The sequence below is a fragment of the Episyrphus balteatus genome, chromosome 2, assembly GCF_945859705.1.
Source record: "Episyrphus balteatus chromosome 2, idEpiBalt1.1, whole genome shotgun sequence".
In the NCBI taxonomy this organism is placed as follows: Eukaryota; Metazoa; Arthropoda; class Insecta; order Diptera; family Syrphidae; genus Episyrphus; species Episyrphus balteatus.
In genome coordinates, this window is record NC_079135.1 from 94,411,441 (window position 1) to 94,426,259 (window position 14,819).

At 28.8% G+C, this 14,819-nt stretch overlaps 2 protein-coding genes across 2 annotated transcripts; both read left to right on the forward strand.

The window, feature by feature from the left end:
• The first annotated feature begins 900 nt into the window (after positions 1 to 900).
• LOC129911227 (probable RNA 3'-terminal phosphate cyclase-like protein) lies at positions 901 to 7,299 on the forward strand. The gene is made up of 3 exons (XM_055988953.1): positions 901 to 1,812; positions 6,871 to 7,027; positions 7,088 to 7,299. The coding sequence occupies exons 1-3, from the start codon at positions 1,006 to 1,008 to the stop codon at positions 7,264 to 7,266; spliced, it is 1,143 nt and encodes a 380-aa protein (XP_055844928.1). The 5' UTR covers positions 901 to 1,005; the 3' UTR covers positions 7,267 to 7,299.
• Positions 7,300 to 10,564: 3,265 nt separating this feature from the next.
• On the forward strand, positions 10,565 to 12,112 carry LOC129911226 (vitellogenin-1-like). The gene is made up of 3 exons (XM_055988952.1): positions 10,565 to 10,872; positions 10,944 to 11,257; positions 11,332 to 12,112. Exons 1-3 carry the CDS (start codon positions 10,620 to 10,622, stop codon positions 11,998 to 12,000), a joined length of 1,236 nt encoding a protein of 411 aa, XP_055844927.1. The 5' UTR covers positions 10,565 to 10,619; the 3' UTR covers positions 12,001 to 12,112.
• Positions 12,113 to 14,819: the final 2,707 nt, after the last annotated feature.

Here is a 14,819-nt window from a genome sequence, read left to right on the forward strand (position 1 = left end):
GGATGCTTCTATGGTTCATTGATTTATAAGACGTTATCGCTTCAAAAACAACTCTTTAAACGAAATTGAGCTCCAAAAAAATACGCAGTTTGATTTCTTTTATAAAGACGAATTTAAAAAAAAATTTCAAAATCATTAGAGCCGGTTTTATTTTTAAATATTTTTTTATAAATAATTTTTGAAAAAAAAAATTTTTTGAAATAAATTCGGTATGCCATTTTGTAGAAACTTTTAATCAACACGTAAAACCAAAATTACAAAAAATTTCATTAAAAAAAAAAAAAATTTTTTTTTATATCCAACAATTATTTTTTTCCAATTTTTGTCTTTGATTTATATTTAGATAATTTTAAATTAAAAAAAAAACGGCTCTATAGGAGGTACCGTCAATAAGGAATTTTGAAAAAAACTTTTTTGATAGACCTTATTTAAAACTAATACTTGATTTTTTAATAAAAATCGTAGGAGCCATTTTTGAAAAAATTAAACTTTTCCAAAATTGGTATATGACAGGTACAGTTATTTTTGGTCAAAAAAAAAAAATAATTCCAAAAACCCCTCTGTACAGGATCCAAAAACTACTACATACCAAATTAAGAATAGATCTGCCCATCCGTTTAGGCTGTAACTCCTTATACAGATCGACAGACATCCTGACAGATAGACGAACTCTTTCATCGTTATGTCATGTTTGATTGTTATCTGAACTTTTTTTTTGTACGAATGCGTAACTTGATAAATACCTATATCGCAGGTAAAAATTCTACCCGCATTTTCATTTTGACAATCCGCTTTCAATTTTTAAATGGTATACAAAAAGAAACATTTTGGCAGCACTCCTCTTGTGCAGACATCTGCGAATCTTCCCCTCAAAACTAACTCGTCTAATGTCAAAAAAAAACTGTCAACAAACGCACGTTGATTTGTTTTCATTCCTCATTTCTCAAAAATAAAATCCAAACCTGTAAAAAAGTGTTAAATTTAAACAAATTCCTCCAAAATAAAATGCCAATTTTTGCACAAGAAAATAATCTCCTCGTTTTTCGTGGAAGTAATTTCCTCAAACAACGTTTAATACTTTCCATTTTAAGTGGAAAACCTGTAAAAATAATCGACATTCGTAGCAATGACAATGTCCCAGGATTACGTGAATTCGAAGTTGGCTTAATTCGTCTCCTGGACAAAATAACAAATGGTACAAAAATCGAATTGAATCCCTCCGGAACCTCGGTAGTATTTAGTCCAGGTTTATTACACGGAGGAACAATTCATCATGATTGTTGTCTCCAACGAGGAATTGGTTATTATTTGGATGTGCTAATTGCACTTGGTCCATTTTGTAAAAATCCACTTCATGCTACTTTACGGGGAGTAACAAATAGCAAAGAATCACCTTCAGTCGATAATGTTAAGACTTCAGCTTTGTCATTGTTGAAACGTTTCTTAATTGTCGATGAAGGTTTGGAATTGAAAGTTACCAAAAGGGGAGTCATGCCTGAGGGAGGTGGGGAAGTTATTTTCCGTTGTCCCGTGAGGAAGAATTTCCGTGCGATACAATGTGTAAAACAGGGAATGGTTAAACGCATTCGAGGAACTGTTTATGCTTGTAAAGTGTCTCCAGCTATGGCAAATCGGACAGTCGAATCGGCTAAAGGAGTCATGTTGAACTTCTTGACGGACGTTTATATTTACACTGATCAGAATAAGGGTAAACTATCAGGAAACAGTCCTGGTTTTGGTATCAATTTGGTAGCTGAGACAACTGAGGGCGTTATATTCTCTGCGGAGTGTGTGTCAAATGTTAAGGAGCAGGTAAGTTTTTTCCAAATTCTAGTAGAGTAACTAAAGCAAATCATTAGCTTTGATTTTGATGATTTTTTTTTCAAATTTTGTCACACAGGTAAATTTTCACAAAAACATGGCCTCCATTTTTTTTGTGTATTTTAATTAAAAATATTAAAAACCACAGTACACATAAAAAGGTAATATATTCCGAACTGACATTGGTCGCCAGATTGTCAAAACATGACACTTTGGCGACCAATGTCAGCTACCTAATTCTTAATTGCTTAAAATACCGACGAAAAACGCACAAAAACCGATAAACCACGCACACCACTAATTTTTAAACAATTATTTACCATTTCCCGCTATGAAACACGAAGAAAGTTTGTTATTTTTCAATTTATAATATTTTTAAATGACATTTTATAAATTAAAACAAAAACAAATTTCCTGTTTACTGCGATTGAAATATAAAAATTAAAGGCCGACCTGACAGATTGGTGCCCATTTTTGACAAACAAATTTTGACAACGTTCGGAATATATTACCTTATTATGTGTACTGTGATTAAAAACAGTTAGTTTTAAGGTAAATAATGTTTTTTTTTGGCTAAATATTGAACAAATTTTTGCTAAAGCCTATAATAGAGTAACTAAAGCAAATTATTAGGGAACCCGGCCAAACAGCTCTGATTTTGACGATTTTTTTTTTTTCAAACGTAGGTAATTAAAAATACTTTAAAGTCTATAGATTAAAAATTGCCGGTGTTGCCGTATTGTTTTTTTTAAATTAAAATTAAATTTTTTTTAACAAAACCATTTTTTTGCTTAAATTTCATAAAACAAATGATAGCAAAAGATTCTCTAGGTAATTTAAGGAAAATATATAGAAGGCTGTAAGGGACAGTCTTCCATCGTTTAAGCGATAAATGCAATTTTCTAACATTCTGACCTCAAACACAAAAAAAATATTTAGAAAACAACGGCAACACCTACAATATTTTAAAATACATTTTTAAAAAGCCAGAAGCTCATTCTTATCTCTTAAATTTAAATCCACTAAATTTAATAAAGACTTTTTGAAAAAATGGTCCTCAAACTCAGAATTAAAAAAAAAAATATTATTAGAAAAATTTAAAATGACTTTTTTCCAAACTTTTTCTAATAAAATATGAATTTATTTAAAAAAAATGTTTGGCCATAAATATTATTAGTTGAATTTCGAAGCAAAAAAGGTAAAATATATCACACTTTTGAAAAAAAAAAATGAAAAATTACTTCAATTTCAATGTTTTTTTTTTATTAAAACTTAATTTTTGCATTGAAATAATTAATTTTCTCAAAGACTGTGGTAAATAGGAACTTTAAATTTTTGCTATTAACTTTCAACAGTAAGGGTTATTAAATGAATTAAAAATAATTTTATGTTTAGATGTTGAACTTTAAAAAAAAAAAAAGTTACATTTTTTTTCAAAACTTTTATTAAAAAAAGTTCTTCGAAAATGAAATACTTTTTAATTTTTTTCATAAACCGTAATACATATTGACATTTCCTTTTATAATTTGAAATCAAAATAAATGCGGCCAAAAAAATTTGAAAATAAATGCATTTTATATTACGACCAAGTTTAAAAACGACATGTTAAAATTTTTTCAATAATTTTTTTTTTTCAAAAATCTGAGCTCAATTACCATTCTTTCAAAAGCCGTTCATTTAATTAACTTAATTTTAATTTTACATATATGACTAAGCTTCTAGCTTTTAAAAAATGTATATTTGAATATTGTAGGTGTTGCCGTTGTGTTCAAATATTTGTTTTTGTGTTTGAAGTCAATTAATAAGAAAATTGCATCTATCGCTTGAACTATGAAAGATTGTCCCTCACTCCCATATATTTTTTTTTCCGGCAATACCGGCAATTTTTAATCTATAGACTTTAAAGTATTTTTAATTACCGACGTTTGAAAAAAAAGATCATCAAAATCTAAGCTGTTCGGCCGGGTTCCCTAATATTGCCAATTTTTGAGCTTTAGTTACTCCACTACTAGTACGCAGCTGAAGCGAAAACAAAGGAGAATGGGCAAATCTGTATGGAACGTAGACGTTACGCGGACATAAATGAATTTGTTATTTTATGATGTAACTAAGTCCTACATATTTTGTGCAGAAGTTTTATCCTTCTGGCGTTATTCAGAAACGAATAAAATGCATTATTGCATCTAACATTTTATGCAGATTGTCGCGATGTTGTAACTTGAATATGTGTTTTAAGTGCAAAATATGATGCTCTGTCATTTTCCCTGAGCCTGAAGACCTTTATCTTCGAGTCAATTTTGAGAGTTTTGTTGTTCAATTTTTTGTTAGTTTGAATCGTTTGAAAACTCTTGAACTAAATCTCGAAGTTGTTTTATTAAAATCTTATATTATGAGTTCTATTGGTCATATATACAAGATTAATGTCTTAAGACTCAGGAAAAATAATAGAGCAACATATTTTATATTTAAAATAAAAATATAATTCAATTTGGCCTTCACACACTGAACGATGCATTAACAATACTAATATTGCAATATCTCACATTCTTAATGCATAGAGCCAAATCTACATAGCAAAGGTTTTTCCTAAGTTATCGTTCTTTCATTTGATACCAATTTCATTAATGGCCGCCGAACGTCCAAAATGCCTTTTCTCCTTTTCCATACAAAATTTCGTTAACGAAATCTTGAACGAAAATAAATGTGTTTTGTTCTGGCTTTTAAACTTATTTTCTGATGATTGAATTCTTTTATTTGTTTTTTTTTTTTTTTAATTATTTTTACTTATCTATAATACCCGATAGTATTTTTCGTTAACATGTTCGCTGTGGACTTTGGAGACTTTAAAATTTTTCGTTTCGCTTCAGCTGCGTACTAGGCTTAAAACATTCAAAAAGGATAAAAACGATAGTTTTGAAATGAAAAAAAAAAAAAATACATTGTAAATGCCAAAATTTTAAAGCAATTCGAGATTTGCTTATTACACTGGTCTACAAAATTTAATTTTTTTTTTGGTGCCGAGACTATGATATACTTTTCTATAAGTTTTTGATGTGCTGATTTCGAATCTGAAGTCAAAAATATCCTATCAGCTCCCGTTTTGGAAATATTACCGTTAGAACCCATAGAAAAGTATATCATAGTCTCGGCACCAAAAGCCTTGTAGACCTGTGTTATTTAACAACAACAAATAACCACACACTAAGAAATAACCTCAAAAACTGTTCAAAGTGGCATTTTCGATTTTCTAACCGGAATATCTCAAAAACCTAAATTAATATAATTTTTTGACATCAGATTTAGGGCCAGGCCAAAATCCTCCAGAAAAGTATTATTTCGTTTCTGTAACAAAAATAAAGTTTAATTTTGTTGAAAAGTATAATTTTAGCTGGTTGCGCTGAAATCTATTAGAACGCAAATCTACTGTTTTATGATCAGGTCCGAAATCTTCTGTTTTTCGCTTAAGTCCGAAAAATCCGCAATATTTTAGGACTGTTTCTGTTTCCTATAAAGGAAATATTTACCTAACTATTAACAATCGTTTTCAATACAAAACAAAAAAATTTTTGGCCATAAATTTGGGAAAATTTACCTGTGTAAAATTAAAAAACAATTTTTTGCTTAAATTTCATAAATTAAATGATAAGAAAGATTCTCTTAGTAGTTTTAGAAATAAAAAACACATAAGGAACAATCTTCCGTCGTTTAAATGATAAATACAATTTTCTCACAAACTGACATCAAACACAAAAAAAAAATTGTAAAAAAGTAAATTTGTGATATTTTTTTTAAATCCTGAAGATGGCACTTCTTGCCGAAATATATTGATCGCAATAAAAAACAATTGAGGTTTATTTCGGAGAATATTGGAGGCAATACAAAATTGCAACAATAACATTAACTCTTTTTCCGGCAAAACAAAAATCCCAAACAAAAACAAATTTTTTTGAACACAACGGCAACATCTTCAATATTTAAAAAACTCTTTTAAAAAGCCAGAAGCTCAATCCTATCTGTTAAATTCAAATCCACTATATTTAATGAAGAGTTTTTTAATTATGAAAAAAAAAAATGTTACTACAAAAATTTGGATTGTATTTTTTCAAACTCTTTCGTAATCAAATATAAATTTACTTTTATAAATTTTTGTGGCCATAAATATTACCAGTTGAATTTCAAAGAGGAAAATGTAATATAAATTTATAGTTTTGAAAAAAAAAAAAAATAATAATTCAAAATTACTTCAATTTCATTGGTTTTTTTTGATAAAAACTGAATTTTTGCATTGAAATAATTGATTTTCACTAAGACTTTGAAAATAAGACTTTCAACTTTCTTTTAACAATTAGGACTGTTGAATAAAAAAAAAAACTTTATATTTAAATGTTGAACCAAAAAAAAAAAAAATAAGTTAAATTTGTTTCCAAAAAAAAAGTTCTTCGAAAATGAAATACTTATTAATTTTTTTAAGAAACTGTAATACATATTAAAATTTCCTTTTATGATTTCAAATAATAAATAATATGGCCAAAACATTTTTAAAAATAATTCAATATTTTATTACAAAAAATTTTCAAAATCGACATGTTTTTTCAATAACTTTTTTTTTTCAAAATTCTTAGTTTAAGGACCAGTTTTTCAAAAACTCTTCATTCAATATACTTAATTCAAATTTAACAAATGGGAATAAGCTTCTAGCTTAAAAAATGTATATTTAAATATTGTAGGAGTTCCCGTTTTATAAAAATATTTTTTTTTGTGTTCGAAGTCAATTTTTGAGAAAATTGCATCTATAGCATTAAATATGAAAGATTGTCCTCACTCCAATATATTTTTTTTTGCATCAATTAAAAAAAATTCAACGGCAACAGCAGCAATTTTTAACCTTTAGAGGTTAAAGTATTTTTAATTACTGACGTATGAAAAAAAAGATCATCAAAATCGGAGCAGTTCGGCCGGGTTTCCTAATATTGTCATTTTTTGATCCTTACCTACTTACTCCACTTTTCCCTCAATTTTCCTTATTAACACTGGTTTTACTATTTTCAGGGAAATGAACCATCAGTTCCAGAAGATTTGGGTAAAGAAGCTGCACATAAACTTCTCGATGAGATTTATAGAGGCGGTTGTGTGGATTCATCATTCCAATGGATGGCTGCACTTTTTATGGCATTGGGACAGAAGAATGTTTCTAAATTTTTAACTGGTATATTATTTAGTTTATTAATAATAATTGAATGAGTATTAAGATTTTATATATTTTTAGGACCACTTTCACAATATACAGTGCACTTTTTACAACATCTGCGAGATTTCTTTGCAATCACATTTAAGTTGGAAAATCCTGAGGAAGAAGATGAAGATGAAAAACCAGCGGGAGCTCAACAAGTTTTGATGACGTGTGTAGGCATTGGTTATACAAATATTAGCAAACGTGTTATATAGACAAATAAATTTATATAATTTTTTAAGAACCTATATTCATGTGTTTTCGGGACTTCTTACATTTTTTTAGCAAACAGCTGTTGTATTGAAAACATTTTAATCGCACTTTTTGCCAAAAAGTAAATGACTCTGAATTCTGGTCTGATCCAGTTGCATTGTAATCAAATGGATTTTGATCTTGTCATACTTATATTGAGGTCGTATTTCACCGTCAATTTTATATCGAAGACTTATGTAAATGAAACAACTACAACTTATGTTACCCCAAAGTTGGAAAACCATTCGAGTACTAAATTGATTATAAGACTCAATTACAATAAGTGATGCTTAAGATGCATGAATGTTCCTACTTTATATTGGCAAACAAAATTCGTAAATTAAATTAACTTAAGATAATCAGAAACCACATAACGACGATAAAAGCAAATTATTGTTGTCCATTAAAATTTTAAGTTTGTCAATTTGCATTATTTGCAACGCAAAATGAATCCGTACGGATTGAAAACGGTTGTTCTGATTTCCATTCGACTTTTTTGTTGGAGAATATTGTTTTCCGGTAGTAAAAGCAAATTGCTACCCGGGTTGAAATTGGCAAAAATTTGTCGGATTGTAGATCTTTTTTTTTCGAACACCAAATATTCTCGAATACGGAAATCGGAGCAGATAAAATTCAAAAACGGGAGAAATTAGAATTTGAATAGAAGTCAGAACAGCCGTGTATGTGTCTACTCACAGTTTTAGAAGAATGTTATACCAAATTTAAAAAAAAGGTAGTAGTTTACTCGTGAGTAGAAATCTAGCACAACAACTACACATTCCCATTTCCAGCTTAAATGGAACAGGGTTCTCAAAATAACGTTCCCGAATTAAAAAGTATTGATACTTCTCACATTTTTCCGATCTTCTCATGATGCGAAAAAAATAATACAAATACCTACTTTTCTCGGTATCCGAAAATTTCAGTTCTCTCTCAAAACGAATTAAATTTTTTGAATGAATTTAATTTGATTAATTAATTAATTTAATTAATTTTTTATTTAATAGTTTTGAGTAGTTGAAATTTTAGAAAAAATTTTCAAAATTGTCGTTTTTTTAAACTAATTTTTTGAAACAAATAGTTATGAAATTTTCTAAAAAATTTATTAATCTACACTTACAGCCAAAATATCAAAAAAAATTAAATGTCCCGTTTTTGAAAAGTCGATTTTTCAAAAACAGTGCATTTCTGAAATTAGTTATTTTTTGTTATTTTTGCCGGAGAAAAAAATTACTGTACAACTTTACACATTTAAGGGCCATTTTTTTACTTGCGATATAGGTACTATATATCAAGTTATGCATTCGTACAAAAAAAAAAAGTTGAGATAACATTTTTCCATGACATTACGATGGTAGACAATGCCAAAAAAGTGGGTCCCGGAAGTCCGTCTGTCTGTCTGTCTGTCTGTCTGTCAGTCTGTCAGTCTGTCTGTCAGTCTGTCTGTCTGTCTGTATAAGGAGCTACAGCCTAAACGGATGGACCGATTAATATCAAACTTGGTATGTAGCGTTATTTGGCGACTCTCCAGAGGGGTTTTTGGAATTAATTTTTTTGGACCAAAAATAACGGTACTTGTCATATACCGATTTTAGTAAAATTGAAATTACTCAAAAACGGCTGTAACGATTTTGTTTAAAAAATTCAAATGTTAGTTTTAAGCTAAGGTCTATATTTCAATGAAAAAAATTTTTTTTGAGAATCATTATTAACGGTACCTGTCATAGAACCGTTTTTTTCAAATCCGATTATCTCCGAAACGGCTTATTCGATTTCAACGAAACTTTTTGTGAAGAAGCATTTATATAATTTAAATATAAATCAAAAATAAGATTTTGAAAAAAATAGTTTTTGGATTTTTAAAAAAATTTTGAAATTTTTTTTTTGAAAAATCAAATTTTCGAAAACGGGACATTGAATTTTTTTGAAATTTTGTTTTTAGATGTTGATTAGTGATTTCTAAAGAATGGCATACCAATTTTATTTTAAAACTTTTTTTCCAAAAAATTATTTATAAAAAATTAGTTTTTTAAAAAACGGCTCTAACGATTTTGAAAATTTTTTTTCTAAAAATGCATGTTAATATACCAATCAAAACTGCATATACTTGTTTTGGAGGGCAATTTAATTTCAGATTTTATTTTATTTTTTTTTAAACGAATTTTATTTTTTTTTTCCAAATTTCTATATAAAAAGTCTCAAAAGTTTAAGCAACTTTAACTCTAAGAGCAAGTTCGTGCGACCCAGTCGTGCATTTTATTTCACTGGAAGTTGAACTTCACATAAGGATTCTTAACTTCAACTTCCGAATTCCGTTTTATTCACTAAAAGTTGACGTTTTCAACTCTAGAGTTGATCAACTTGATTATTTTTAGATTGTGTTTTTGTGTTAATTTAGCCTACTCACAATAATTGGAAAACTCGCTATATTTAACCTCCTAAAAACCATATAAGGCCTCGATTTAAAGCTGCCAGACTTTTTAATTCGTTTTTAGAATGCATAAAACTGCATACTCACATTTTGGTAATACCTTTACTCCCAAAATTTGCTGTGGGTTCTTAGACTATCAGTATATTAAGGATTTTGTAAATGCTATAGAAGGTAAAAGTGTGAGCATCGACTTAAATCTTTAAAATCATAAATTAATTTTTCTGACTCTTGAATCATATTTTTAAGCTGTAAAAGTATGTACCTAGTTAGGATTAACTGATTTGTTTTCGAAAGTTACCTACATCTTTACTAGTGTAAAAGTTTCATTTTCGTCTAACTGCAGGTTAAACAAAAAACAAACAAAAAAAAGCAGCTAAAAAAACGCGTAACATATTCCTTCTTTCCAAGAAAACTTGAGTTAACTTTCTGTATTAAAATTGCACGAGGTTGAAAAAAATACAGAACATTAAAAGCCAAAAAAAAAACTACACAGGATTATGTTAACATTGCGTATCCGCTGTTCGACACCAACACCACCTAATAATTGGAGTCATCATTTTCCCATAAAATAAAATACCTTATCAGCGCCGTGCCAGCCGACAATGAACTTGAAATATTATCCACTGCAGACAAATGCATTTGTTTTGATTTGATGAATGAATTTTCAGCTGAAGAAGCTTTAATGCATTTTGTTTTCAATTCCTTTTTTTTAATTTTTTTTTCTCTACAAAAAACTGCAAATTTAGGTATAGGGATTGAGACGTTGTTGTTAAGGGAAAAACTCTATCTTTGAATTAAATTTTCCTCAGTATAAATTGATCATCCAGAAGTTCAAGATTATCAGTTCACTTTTTCACCTTCTTGGATAAGCTACCGGACTTTACGATGTTTCTAATTAAGATTGCTTTGCCAATCTTTCTTTTGGCCACTATTGGTAGTTTAAGTTTCGCTTTGGACAATAATATTCCAATGGAATCCAACCAACCCATGCCTGAGATGAATCAACCTGAAAACTCCGAAAACCAATCCACTTGGACTCAAGAAGCTGACCAAAGTTCTCCAAGTGTGGAAAGTGTATCGTTTGAAAGTTTGGAAAGCATGCCTGTGGAACAAGGATCATTTTTATTGAAAACTGTTGGTAAGTTTAAAAAAAAACATCAAATCTTGTTAAGAAACCGAAATAAAAAACAAGATGACTCTTTTTTCCAGCTCAACAAAGCTATATGCGTCAAAATACTGAAACTCTATTCACACCAAATATGGAACAAGTTAAAATGTACCTGATCACACCCAATGGCAACGTTTCTATCCCCCAAACAAACATTGGAGATTTCTTGAGCAACTATCCTCAATTAATCACTGGAGAGGTGACAATTTTCGTAACTGGTATCCCATCGACCCCAGAAGATCCAACTGATGCCATCTACGAAATAGTTGAAGCTTACAGAGCTCGTTACCAAGGAAACGAGAATCAAATCCAATATTCGGATTCATGGGATGCTCCAACCACTGGCAGTCTTATTGTAAGTTCAAAAACAGTCTCTTTTTTTTTAAGCCTTGACTTAAAAGGTCTTTATCTTTTTTTTTTTTTTTGTAGATTATTGATTTGGGAAATTCATTGACAAACTTCCTAAACTGGGCCACATTGGACATTGAAGAAGCTGGAAAAATGGTTGGCCAAGCTATTGTCAACATGACCGAAATTGTGCCCTACTACAACATTCACTTGATTGGTCATAGTGTTGGTGCTCATGTTGCTGGAGCTGCTGCTAGATATTTTGCCCAAGAGAAAAACATTCAACTTCGTCGTGTGACTGGATTGGATCCTTCGCAGATCTTCACCGGAGAACAACACATGGAATCGAAGCTGAATCGTGGAGTTGCTGATTTTGTTGATGTCATTCATACGACTTCTTATGGTGCCGGATCGGATAGCAATGGTGATGTGGATTTCTATCCCAGTGGACCAGGATCAATTCCACCAGGTTCAACTAATATTGTCGATGCTATGTTGAAAGCTATTAGATACTATGCTGAAACTGTGATGCCAGGTGGTGAGAGGAGTTTTATGGCTGTGGGATGTAATTCATTGAAGAACTACAATAAACATCGTTGTCATGGTATTCGAGTTCCAATGGGTTATACAACGCCATATGATGTTAAAGGTGATTTCGTTATGAAAGTTAAGTCCAAGTCTCCGTATGGGAAAAATGCTAAAACTTCAATGAAGAATTATAGAATGCGTGGTACAGCTATAGCTTTTTAATTGGAAGCAGCTGTGGTCTTCTTTACGCCCAGTGAATTTTTTTTTTAAGTTGATTTTTTAGTGTATTGATTTTGAATTTAAATAAATCAATTTTTTTATATTTGTTTGCAAATATTATGAGTTTTTCTTTTTCACTTGGTTTTCTTAAACTTCACACATTTTTTCAGAAAACCAATATTATCTCGATCAAAATTTTTCGAAGTGGAATATCGGAGTTAGAAGTGACGTTATATGAAGCTATCTGCGCTGAAATGAAGATTTCACTTGCCTTCTTCTCCACAAAACTGAAGTACGTAGCGTAGACGAAGACAATCTTAAAAAATCGATAAATCTTTTAAAAATTTTCGGCAAATGCGGTAGTTCAAAACAGTAGTTGGAATGGTTTCAAGCCACAAAAATATAAGATTGATAGAGCAGCTTGCACATTATAATCCTCTCTGAAGAACCATTTAAAGATCACTTAATGAACGTTCATTCCCAAAATTGAAAAATTCAGCAACATTTGGGGACTCAATGACTAATATTGAGGAGTACTCTTTTCCAAGGTACATAAATCCAAAAAAATGCCATATTATCATCGAAAAATACTTTAGTTAAATTCCATCTGTATCCGAGTTTTTTGTCAGTTAAGAAATTACGTTGAATTGAAATCTTTAGAGGCATTTTCTAGAAGATATTAAAAAACAAAAAAAAAAAAAAAAAAAAAAAGAGCAAATTTTTTTGTTGTCAACTTATTAAAGTGCACGTTTTTCAGGGCTCAGGTTAATTCAGTTATTTAATTTAAAAACTGACTCTAAGGTCTAAATTGTCTTCAAACTCATAATTTTGAAAAAAGAAAGTCTTAAAAAAAATATAACTTTAATTTTTTCTTGTGATATACAGACAAGAATGGTAATTTTGGGACACTTTTATATTTAAATAATTTTGATAATTTTTTTCTAAAGAATAGATCCATTTTTGTGTGTTAAATTTCATTTATGTATTATATATATTTTTTACCATTCATCAAATGGTTCTAAGTACCTCAGCTTTAGACATAAACGATATTTTTGTCATCTACTCTTGCTCATCCGATATCATTATTTAAAGCGTTTGAGAAACAATATTATGTAAGTTGGTAAAATTTCAAGATTAAAAAAATGTAAGCCATTATAATTTATAAATAAAACGGGTGGATAATTTTTTTTGAAAGTTTTATGCATACATACATACATAACATATGTTTTTTTTTTTTTAAACGGTTCATTCAAACGGTTTTTATATTATACAGTACAATACTCCGTTTAGAGGTCAATTTCGTATAAAATTAAATTTAAAATATGGTCCTACGATTTTTTACATAAAACGAAGTCTAAAAAAATTTTACTATAAGAACAAGTAAGTTCGACCCAATCGTGAATTTTATTTTGTTTTACTTTTATTCTTTCAAGAACAAGTTTAAAGAAATGCCGTATTTAATTTTCATGACTGTTTTGAATTCAAATGAATCGAAGTGATTTTTTTCCCGAAATAATTATAATGTTACGTATACACCCCAGTGACACTATTTAATAGTAGTTTGTATAAAGTAGTGCAATTTTTTTGATGGAATAGATTATAATTTGAATTTTTTAAGAAAGAAGAAAGAACTATTTAAAATTAAAATATTCGATTAATGGAGTAACTAAAACCTTAAAAAAGTTCCCTTTCAAAAATATATATGTAAGTTCTTATGGATTACAAATTTCTGGTTCTAAAAATTATTTTAAAAACTAACCAAACATATTTTATTTAGTATGTTATCACAAAATTTGAAAAAAAAACGTTATCTAGAAAAACTTTTATGGAATATGTAAATAAAAATCAAAATACATTTTTTGAGAAGATATGTTAAAAGTCGATTGTACCAGTATTTATTATTTAAGGAAGTTTTATTGTTTTCAATGTTTTCCTGAAAAAATTAAAACCAAGCTATAGCTTTTAGAGTTCAAGTTGCATCATTTTTTTAAAACTTTTAAATTGAAAAATTTGGTAAATGTAAATTAAAAAATGTAAAAATAAATAAATAAAAACAATCACAAAATATATGGAATGTCATTTTTAAGCTATTATAAATATATAAATCGAAAATTCAAAAAAAATTCAATGTCCTGTTAACGCAAAATTAATTTTTGAGAAAAAAAAATCAAATTGTTTTTAAATCGAAATTCTATGAAATTTTTTTTATTGATATTAACAGCCCCATTCTACTATTCGATTTACGTGAAAGTCTCAAATAAGAAGAATAGTTTTTCTTGAAAACTTCTCATAAAAACAAAAGCAACGTTTGGAAAACCAAATATAGAAATTTTTCAAAGCCATAATTTACGTAATTAATAAAGTGAACTTTTCAATGCACGTGAATCAAATAGCAGAATAAGGCTGTATGTTAAAGCTTAACAAAAGTTCTAGTACAATAGTACAAAAATGATTTTCGAAAAAAAATATTTTCTTGAAAAGATAGACCTTCTGTGTTAGAAACAACACTATGAAAATTTAGTTTTTCCAAAATAGCCTGGTAACGCTATTTATTCTTGGCCCCAAAAACTTAATTCCGTAACCCTCACTGTAGAGTTAGTTTTTGAACAAGTTTAATTTTTTTTCTAGAAAATTAAATTGGTTCAAAAAATCTCAAAAGTATTCATGACTTTTTTTTTCGGAAAAATAAAAATACACTATAATTTATTATTATTATTATTTGTATTTTCTTTTATAATTTATTTAAAATTCCTAAACAAATTTTATATGATTTAAATATTACATTGTCTTCATTTTTGTTTGTCTTAAATAATACACATTTT

What these genes read in the sequence shown, in the direction of transcription:
- LOC129911227 (XM_055988953.1), top strand. Translation starts at nt 1,006, where the DNA reads ATGCCAATTTTTGCACAAGAAAATAATCTCCTCGTTTTTCGTGGAAGT. An exon ending in TGTCAAATGTTAAGGAGCAG is followed by an intron (nt 1,813 to 6,870) that starts GTAAGTTTTTTC and finishes TACTATTTTCAG; the next exon opens with GGAAATGAACCATCAGTTCC. An exon ending in TGTTTCTAAATTTTTAACTG is followed by an intron (nt 7,028 to 7,087) that starts GTATATTATTTA and finishes ATATATTTTTAG; the next exon opens with GACCACTTTCACAATATACA.
- LOC129911226 (XM_055988952.1), top strand. Translation starts at nt 10,620, where the DNA reads ATGTTTCTAATTAAGATTGCTTTGCCAATCTTTCTTTTGGCCACTATT. An exon ending in ATTTTTATTGAAAACTGTTG is followed by an intron (nt 10,873 to 10,943) that starts GTAAGTTTAAAA and finishes TCTTTTTTCCAG; the next exon opens with CTCAACAAAGCTATATGCGT. An exon ending in CAACCACTGGCAGTCTTATT is followed by an intron (nt 11,258 to 11,331) that starts GTAAGTTCAAAA and finishes TTTTTTTTGTAG; the next exon opens with ATTATTGATTTGGGAAATTC.